At 36.3% G+C, this 9,731-nt stretch overlaps 1 protein-coding gene across 1 annotated transcript; it reads left to right on the top strand.

Annotated features, from left to right (window-relative positions):
• The first annotated feature begins 4,116 nt into the window (after positions 1 to 4,116).
• LOC128982219 (microtubule-actin cross-linking factor 1, isoforms 6/7-like) lies at positions 4,117 to 8,085 on the top strand. The gene is made up of 6 exons (XM_054401285.1): positions 4,117 to 4,152; positions 4,445 to 4,580; positions 5,408 to 5,610; positions 6,402 to 6,590; positions 7,015 to 7,281; positions 8,020 to 8,085. The coding sequence occupies exons 1-6, from the start codon at positions 4,117 to 4,119 to the stop codon at positions 8,083 to 8,085; spliced, it is 897 nt and encodes a 298-aa protein (XP_054257260.1).
• Positions 8,086 to 9,731: the final 1,646 nt, after the last annotated feature.

Below are 9,731 nucleotides of genomic sequence, written 5' to 3'. Positions count from 1 at the left end.
ATATACATTTATCTAACTGCCCAAACGGTTCCCTCACTCTGAACTGCCAGCCTTTACTACTTCCTTCACCACTTCCTACGTAGTGGGGCCTGTTTCCTTCCCTTCACATAGCATTTTAGGATTGAAGATACTTTAATCTAACTGCCACAGATGGTTCTCACACTATACTCATACTTTACTACTTCCTAAGCCACTTCCTACATCGTGGACCTGTTTTCATCACTGTCCATAGCATTTTAGTATTTTAGATACGTCAATATAATTGCCACAAACATTGCCAACACTCCGCACTGCTAGCCTTTACTACTTCTTTCACCATTTTCTATGTCGTGGGCACGCTTCCATCCCCTTATCATAGCATTTTAGTATTGCAGATACATTAATCTAACTGCTACAAAACTGTTTCCAGTTCCCACACTCCACATTGCTCACCTTACTACTTCCTTCACCTCTTCTTACGTCGCGGACCTGTTTCCCTCTCTTCCCATAGAATTTTAAGATTGTAGATACTTTAATCTAATCGTCATAAACAGTTCCCACACTCCGGACAGCTCACCTTGACTACTTCCTTCACCACTTCCTACATCTAGGACCTGTTTCCGTCCCTTCCCATTATTAGATTATTGCATTATTGGATTGCAAATACCTTAATCTATTGGTCATAAGCATATCCCACACTCCGAACAACACGCCTTTACTTACTTAACCGTATGTAATGTGTAGTAAACAACACACATGGGTGGGATGGTGTTAAATAAGGGTTATATTTAGGAACTTCCAATAGCATTTTAGGATTGCAGATACTTAATCTTAATCTCTACTTAATCTAATCGTCATAAACAGTTCGCACACTCCGGACAGCTTGCCTTGACTATTTCCTTCACCACTTCCTACGTCGCGGACTCGTTTTCCTCCCTTCCCATAGAGGTTTAGGAATGCAGATACCTTAATCTAATCGTCATAAACAGTTCCCACACTCCGGACAGCTCGCCTTGACTACTTCCTTCACCACTTCCTACGTCGCGGACCCGTTTTCCTCCCTTCCCATAGAATTTTAGGAATGCAGATACTTAAATCTAATCGTCATAAACAGTTTCCACATTTCGGACAGCTCGCCTTGACTTCTCCCTTCACCACTTCCTACGTCGCGGACCCGTTTTCCTCCCTTCCCATAGAATTTTAGGAATGCAGATACTTAATATTATAATCGCCATAATCAGTTTTCACACTCCAGCCTGCTCACCTTTACTATCTACTTCCTTCACCACTTCTTACGTCACGGACATCAAGCTAGTGTCGTCATTTGGTTATATTTATGATCCATACCGTTTCTGTTCTAATATCTGTGGATTAATGCTATCAACTATTTCTTTTCTACTGCATTCAAAAGTCAACAGCTGATCATATGTATTTGTTTATGTGTCAAATACCTACTTCTTCCATAAGGTACATTGAAACTTTGAGACCCAGTGGGGCGGATTCCTGAGAGACTTTTTAAACGCCATATAGATGTTGGCACTCACCGATATGGTCTTTATCACCATGCAAAATTTGAAAACGATTGATTCAGCCGTCTAGGAGGAGTTTGCGTATTACGAAATGCATAAGAGTCGACGTATAAGAGCTTCGCTCGCTCCGCTCAATTAAGTAATTGCTTGCTGGCCAACTTTAACTCCATCCCAGGCCGCGGCCTAGAATTGAAATGGTGAGTCGGTCCAGGGGTGCCCACAGGGGGGTTTGATGTCACAAAATACGACATCAGAATTTTATTTGGGGGGGGGGGGATTTTATGATTTTGGGGGGGATTCAAGCCAGTGGTTGGTTAAAACATTGACTATATAACACTACTAGTAAAGAGTTATATAGTCAATGGTGCAGCACTACCGGTATTATGTTTTTTGCATTTATTACAACAGCTAATTTGAACCAACTAGCAACAAAAAGTTGTGGTACACAATGAGAACTTTACTTTTTCCAAGGTTTAGGTGCAGTGGTAGAACATTAGGGCTATGGTAGATGTGTGATACACTATAGGATACCGTATAAATTAAAAGACCAAATTTCCTTAAACCGTGTCCTCTCCCATAACTGCAATAAGCATTTATACTTCTATGCCAACCCCGTACGAAGGACGGGTACTCTGCTAGTTTCATATTAAAAGTGGCTAACAACACAAATGTTGTAAAATTGGCCTGCCACTGAGAAGCTGAGATCCCAGCCAGATAACATATAGGGTTAAGGGTAAAAAATGATATCAATAACCCATTTTTACCCAATAAAACCCCTCGTTAAACCCTGTTCCCATGGTCCGATCATGCTGGTTCGCGAACTCATTCAAGTTTATCCCACCTCACACCTTTAAACCAAATTTTATCAAAATTGGACGAAAATTACTCGTTATTGTGCGGATGGACATATATATATATATATATATATAGATGTATATATACATATATATAAATTTGAACGAATGGTGTTTTTGGCCTCTGGGGACATCAAAATGAAAAAGTAAATTGGTCCCGGGCCTAGGTCTTACAATGAGACCTACGGTAATAGCTACTTCCCTATAGGGAAATTCGCTAATAAAATATATTTTAAACGTCTAATAAACAACGCAAAATACGCTAAAAATTGTAAGAATATTTCTGAATTAGGCTGATTAATTTGGGTTGTTTGGATTAGGCCTTTGTTGTGAAAAAATACGATGACGTAATTAGAGACCAAATCTACATTGTCTATTTAATGCATTTCCCTTCTTATTATTATTTTTTTCACTTCACTTAGCTGAATGTGATGTTTACTTTTTACTTTAGTCATTTATAGGCATACTTTTAAGCCATGTTATTTTATTGTTCGATAGTCTTTTTGCAGTTTTTAGGTTTTTGTTTTACATTGAAATACATGATTGATAATTCAGTTCATTTTAGTCTTTTAAAGGTGTTTTACATTTTAGTTTTTACATTAAAATAGGCCTACATTTTTCGTAGGCCTATGTTTTATTAAGGCCGGTATTAAAATGTCATCTCTAAATCGTCCTAATATTGGTAGAAGGCCTACATTCCAGTTACATTACAATCATATCCTCCAAAAGAATACACAATCATAAATTCTTTCCAGCAAAGAAAGCTGAGTTTAAAGACTGCAAGGGTTGAAATGAAGACAAATGTTTATGTTGCACAGTTTAATTTAAATGTCAAATTTCCCCTCCTGTTTTTATACTTAAATACTGCTTTTTTAATAGTTACTGTTTTTTATACTTAAATACTTTTAACCAATTTCATAAGGGTGAAAAATGAAGTCCAATGTTTTTGTTGTAACATCTATTGACTTTTTTAAAATTTAGTTACTTATACAAATATCAAATCACATTTGCTCCGCTCAACTGGCTTTCTCCTCTCTGAAAGCAATCCTAGTTATATTAGTAGCCCTGAACATGCAAGAAAACATAAATAAATAAATATATTTATATATATATGAATTTAAACAGATGGTGTTTTTGGCCTCTGGGGACCTCAAAGCAAAAAAAAAAAAAAAAAAAATAGTCCCGGATCCAGGTCTTGCCATAAGACCTAAGGTAATAGCTTATTCCCTATATGGGAAATTAATTGCTATGCTGAGTGCATTGCAACGCTGGTGGCGCTGCCTACGAACTGACAGGCAAAGCTCTCTCAAAGCACTTGACGCTTTTTACCATGCGGTTGGCATTCTGGGTTATAGTAGTATGTTTTCTGTGCTTAAAGGGAGTATGTTTAATCTATGGTATTGATGTAGTAAGATTTACAAGCTATATAAACCAATATGTTTTAAAAACTTCCATGCAAGTCAGCTGGATGAACAATTAAACCATAGATAAATAGTTTAACTAAATAATAAATACCTAGCACAACACTACTTCAAAAAAAATTTAATGGTAAGTAATTAAATTTAAAAAATAGTAGCAATCAAATAAAAATTAAATAAAATAAAGTAAATAATAGTCCTAGATAATAATTTAATCTTTTTATTTTAAATAGTTTTACTAAAAGTAAGTTACCTAGTGTTTGTTACTTCCATTTATGATGTTTGCATAGGATTAGTTTATGCAAGAATTCTAACAAAATATAATATTTGTTTTAGATGTTCCGGCAATGGTGTTCCAATGCAATCAAGAAGGTAGATATTTTAAAGCCATGTACATTTCGGCTTTTCGGATTTTTGGTGTCATAGCAGAAGATGGGCATTTAATTTCAATAGTTCCATCTTCATTCAGAAGGCCATCAGTACTTGCACCGAGATAGGGGTTGTCGCGGTCGATGAAAAGGCCGCTCCCTGTACTTCCACGACACATTATTTTGCTTGTTTAGTGAAAGACTTTTCCAGAGGATAGCTGAAAGAAAAATCACATCTTAACTTCAAAGCAGTTCTACGTCTCGTTTTACTAACCATTGTTGTTGTTTTGTTGTAGGAGGCGTTGTCGCTAGTACAGCAGTTCTACAACTCGCACAACCGTCTAGTTGACTGGATGTTGGGAGCCGAGGGACAACTGTCTGTGGCCGAGCCTCGTGAGGACAACATTCAACGACTCGAACAGGACATTCAAGGTTGGTGTTTCTCATGTTAACAGACTTCTGGGGCCAACCTAACTAGAATAAATTGATTTTAGCGAATTTCCCTATAGGGAAGTAGCTATTACCGTAGGTGGCACGGTAAGACCTAGACCCGGGACCGATTTACTTAAGCTTAAAAAAACAAATAATTTAGTATATAAAAGTATTTTTGTTCGATTATTAGCAACGGAGAAAATGGTAAATTAAAATGCCCATGTTATTCTTATGGAGAATATTGTCAAATGTTGTAGTTTGCTTGTTTATGGATATATTTTGATCAAACTTCGCAAATTTATTTATTCTGTACTAAGCTATCAATATTTTACTCAAAAACACACTTTATTAGTTTCCTTGTAGCAGCAAACCTAGGTACTCGTTAAACCTAATGTTATTAGAATATATTTAACTGAAAATCAATTCAGACAAATGGAAATTCGCTTAGTCGGCAGGTTTGCTGTGGCGGGGGTATATTATACTTAAAATTTAAACTAAAGTTATTTGCTTTGTCATACTCTAAAGGTTTATTATAACTGAAAGATGCGGTGTCCAACTACCTATCAAGTAAATTTAAACTCCTATTCCATGACTTATTTGCAATTTTAAATCAATTAGTCAAAATGTACGTATGGAAATTCAAATACACTTTTTATCCCCTTTACTTGTAATCATAAGTCTTAATTTGTTTTTTAAACTATAACTAGCACTAAACATTCTTTTAAATGAAAACCTTGGTAGAAATGAAAACCTTTAGAATGAAAACCTTTACAAATGTATGGTTTAGGTTTTTTGTTCCCACCTGATCCTAATGTGTCTGTGTACAGAGTTCCGCCCAGTTCTGGAGAATATCAACCTAATTGGCCCAGTTCTGGAGAATATCAACCTGATTGACCCACAGTTCTGTCAGATTTCTCCAAGAGAAGGCGCCTCGACCATCAAGGGACTTGTCACCCGAGACAACCGAAGGTTTGATGCCATTGCTGAGCAGATACAGCGCAAGGCCGAGCGCATTCACCTATCTAAACAGGTACGAAAATGCTGTTGTAGCTAATTGTTTATACCTTTATCCATGTGTGCTACCTTCACAAGTGTAAATTGGAAGGTGCAACTTATTCTTTAAAGCGCAAAAAATGTTTATGTTTGCTTAAAACACATCATTTTTCTTCTTAAATAAATATTTCTTCTTTAGTAATGTTGTTCAGAATAATTTGGTCTCCAGTAATTAACTCATGGGGTGTACTGATCATTGATTTGAACTTTAAGGGATTCTCAGTCATGTATTTGTAACTGGGCCAAAATTAATATACAGAGGAACCTCGATAACAAGACTCTCATGGGGATAATTAAATAAGACTTGTTAGCAAGGTTGACTTCTTCTTCTTAATAGAGTTTTGCAATGTGTGATAAGGGGAAAAATAAATTCTAGGGGATTTAAAAATAATGACACATTTTTTATCAAAAGCGACTTGTTATTGAGGTTCCATTTGAGAAACAAGCAAATTTATTTTTCATTCACCAGCATGAGGAGCAAAAAGGGGAAAGTGGCTTTGTTTACTAAATTATGTATGTTAATGTTATTATTAAATTATAATATGTTTTTTTAGTTGAAACAAAAAGTAGTTGTGCAGTTTAAACACTCTCATGCATATTGTTATAGATGAACTAAGCTTATGAAGAAAAACTTCATAAAAATAGATCTTTGAAAAGTTATATATTTTCTTTAGAAAACCAGTAGACATTCTGTGACACATCTGTTTGAATTGAACATACAAACACTTCACTACAGAACATTACTAATCAGCTGTTACTGTTCTGCAGCGTTCCATGGAAGTTATCGGAGACATTGACGAGTTTCTGGACTGGTTCCGAGAGGTGGAGGCGCAACTGAGAGAGGCGGAACCTCCGAGTGCAGACCCTGATGTCATCCGAGTGCAGCTCAAGGAGCTGGCATCGGCAGTCGGCAGTCAGAAGTCACCAGTCAGAGATGTCATCTCTACTGCCAAGAAGGTGGGTGGTTTTGACTCTATTGAAGTATCCTAACATAGACTAGTTAGAGGAGATCTATAACTAACATGGGTATAGATGGATACAGTTGCAGCCTATTTGACTTTCTCCCATTTTATGTTAGTTTACTGAGGTAGTGTTGTTTTTGTTTGACTTTTTGGTGAAAATAATCGTTTTGGCGTTTCTTGAGTGTAAAAGGTGGGGTTTGTAGTGATTTTTAACAAAGATGGATGTCTCATTACTGGTTCAAATCAATGTAATTTGGTATGTAAGTATAGAATCAAAATTTCTCTTGCTTTAATTTTTTACTTTAACTTTCTACTTTGGAGTTAATTTCCACAAAAAAAAAACTCATAAAGCTGCAGAATAATTCAAATAAAAAAAAATAGCAAAAAGCAACATATAAGCTAAACATTGTGTTACGCAGGTGCTGCGAGAGTCAGCTCAACACGAGGACACCTCCAGCACCATCAGAAAAAAAATTGAGGACCTTAGAGAGAACATGGAGACAGTCTCGAGTCTCTCCCGAGACCGACTGGAGATACTTAAGCAGGCGTTGGCGCTTGCTGAGCATTTCTTGGAGTGTAACACGGAACTGAGCACCTGGCTCGACGAGATGGAACGTCACGTGAGCATGTTGGCCATGCCTGCGCTGCGGCCAGATCTCATAGCCCAGCAACAGGACAAGAACGAGGTAACCTGACTTCCAACATTTTTTTCTAATCCTTCCTTTATATCCTAGGATGCTAGGCTACAGCCTGGAACTGTTTTAACAAGTCTTGAGCATCATCACATAGCTAAAATCTATTGCTTATTGGTGGGATTTGAACCTAGAACTCAAGGACCGAAACCCTCTACTACTTGTTTAAGTGGTAGAGAGTGGTGTTTCGGTCCTTCCTGTTTAGGTCGCTTCCCCATACCTTGATGTAGTGTTTATAAGAACTAACACAAATATTCTTTGTTTGAAGTTCATTTTTGGTGATGGTATGTATATGTTGTTGGAGGGAATTTGCAGACCATTTCCTACCAATAAGTAAAACAACACAAAGACTTTAGTGTTTTGATTTTTAATCCCTAAAATATTATATTGTGGGTATATTTAATTACTGATCAATTAAGGATACGTTTCAAGACGTTTCTAATTCAGATCAAAAGGAACTAGAAGAAGACTAGTTAATAAACTCAACATTGACTGGAATTGCAATAGCTGAACACACCAAATATGGTCGAGCTAGCACACTTCCTCAAATCCTCAGACCGTGTTATTGTGATTGTGTTCTTATTGCTAGGTAAAAATTGTTGATTAAACTCTTTATTTCCTTAACATAAAATTCTAAAGTGATATTTAAGTTTAAATTTTACATATTTAGTAGTTTAACAATCAAACTACCCCCCAGAGAATATGTTGTCTAACCAGTGTCTGATGTTTTAGCTGCTGGTGCAGTCCATCACAGAACACAAGCCACTGGTGGACAAGCCTGGTCAATCTCCGCCCTGATCTCCTGCAGCGCCTCTTGCTGTTGTTGTATCTCCTCGGGACGTACTGCCGGAGGCTCCTGCGCCTGCAGACTGTCCTGCAGATCCCGCAGAGTTGGCAGTAGAGATGACATCTCTGAATATTTATTTATATATTAAGAATAAATATTCTTAATTTTATATATTAAGAAATATTTATTTAAGAAGAAAAATGATATGTTTTAAGCAAACATAAACACTTTTTGCGCTTTAAAGAAGAAGCTGCACCTTCCAATTTACACTTGTGAAGGTAGCACACATGGATAAAGGTATAAACAATTAGCTACAACAGCATTTTCGTACCTGTTTAGATAGGTGAATGCGCTCGGCCTTGCGCTGTATCTGCTCAGCAATGGCATCAAACCTTCAGTTGTCTCGGGTGACAAGTCCCTTGATGGTCGAGGCGCCTTCTCTTGGAGAAATCTGACAGAACTGTGGGTCAATCAGGTTGATATTCTCCAGAACTGGGCCAATTAGGTTGATATTCTCCAGAACTGGGCGGAACTCTGTACACAGACACATTAGGATCAGGTGGGAACAAAAAACCTAAACCATACATTTGTAAAGACAGTTTATCAGTAAATAGCATATGGATTGTAATAAAAATTTTCAAACAAACGTTAATTATAGCTGCTAAATGAAATAAATAGCTTTACCTATATGGGAAAAGAGAAATGTAATAGGATTCTATCTGACTTTTCCCCCGTTGTCCTTAAAGGCATAAAATTAATCGCCAACAGATAGTGTAAACTAGTGTTTTAGTAAACTCCTTTATGTGATATCCATCCACCAAGGTTTTCATTTAAAAGAATGTTTAGTGCTAGTTATAGTTTAAAAAACAAATTAAGACTTATGATTACAAGTAAAGGGGATAAAAAGTGTATTTGAATTTCCATACACATTTTGACTAATTGATTTAAAATTGCAAATAAGTCATGGAATAGGAGTTTAAATTTACTTGATAGGTAGTTGGACACCGCATCTTTCAGTTATAAATAAACCTTTAGAGTATGACAAAGCAAATAACTTTAGTTTAAATTTTAAGTATAAAATACCCCCGCCACAGCAAACCTGCCGACTAAGCGAATTTCCATTTGTCTGAATTGATTTTCAGTTAAATATATTCTAATAACATTAGGTTTAAGGAGTACCTAGGTTTGCTGCTACAAGGAAACTAATAAAGTGTGTTTTTGAGTAAAATATTGATAGCTTAGTACAGAATAAATAAATTTGCGAAGTTTGATCAAAATATATCCATAAACAAGCAAACTACAACATTTGACAATATTCTCCATAAGAATAACATGGGCATTTTTAATTTACAATTTTCTCCGTTGCTAATAATCGAACAAAAATACTTTTACGTACTAAATTATTTGTTTTTTTAAGCTCTTTAAAAAGGTCTAAAGAGAAATCGGGAAATTTTGTGTTTTGAGGGTCAAAAGTGAGAAAAATCAATTTTTACCCCATAAAACGTAAAGCCCCGTTCCCATGGTCCGATCGTGCTGGTTCGTGAACTCATTCAAGTTTATCCCGCTTTAAACCAAATTTCATCAAAATCGGACAAAAATTACTCAAGTTATCGCGTTCATGGACGTATATATATATAAAAATTTTAACGAATGGTGT

This window comes from Macrosteles quadrilineatus, unplaced genomic scaffold (genome assembly GCF_028750875.1).
Source record: "Macrosteles quadrilineatus isolate MER2022 unplaced genomic scaffold, UCM_ALF_1.0 Scaffold_201__1_contigs__length_191814, whole genome shotgun sequence".
Lineage (NCBI taxonomy): Eukaryota > Metazoa > Arthropoda > Insecta > Hemiptera > Cicadellidae > Macrosteles > Macrosteles quadrilineatus.
Note: the sequence above shows the minus strand (reverse complement) of the source record. Positions and strands in the feature narration are given on the sequence as shown.

What these genes read in the sequence shown, in the direction of transcription:
- LOC128982219 (XM_054401285.1), top strand. Translation starts at nt 4,117, where the DNA reads ATGTTCCGGCAATGGTGTTCCAATGCAATCAAGAAG. An exon ending in ACTCGAACAGGACATTCAAG is followed by an intron (nt 4,581 to 5,407) that starts GTTGGTGTTTCT and finishes GTCTGTGTACAG; the next exon opens with AGTTCCGCCCAGTTCTGGAG. An exon ending in GCATTCACCTATCTAAACAG is followed by an intron (nt 5,611 to 6,401) that starts GTACGAAAATGC and finishes ACTGTTCTGCAG; the next exon opens with CGTTCCATGGAAGTTATCGG.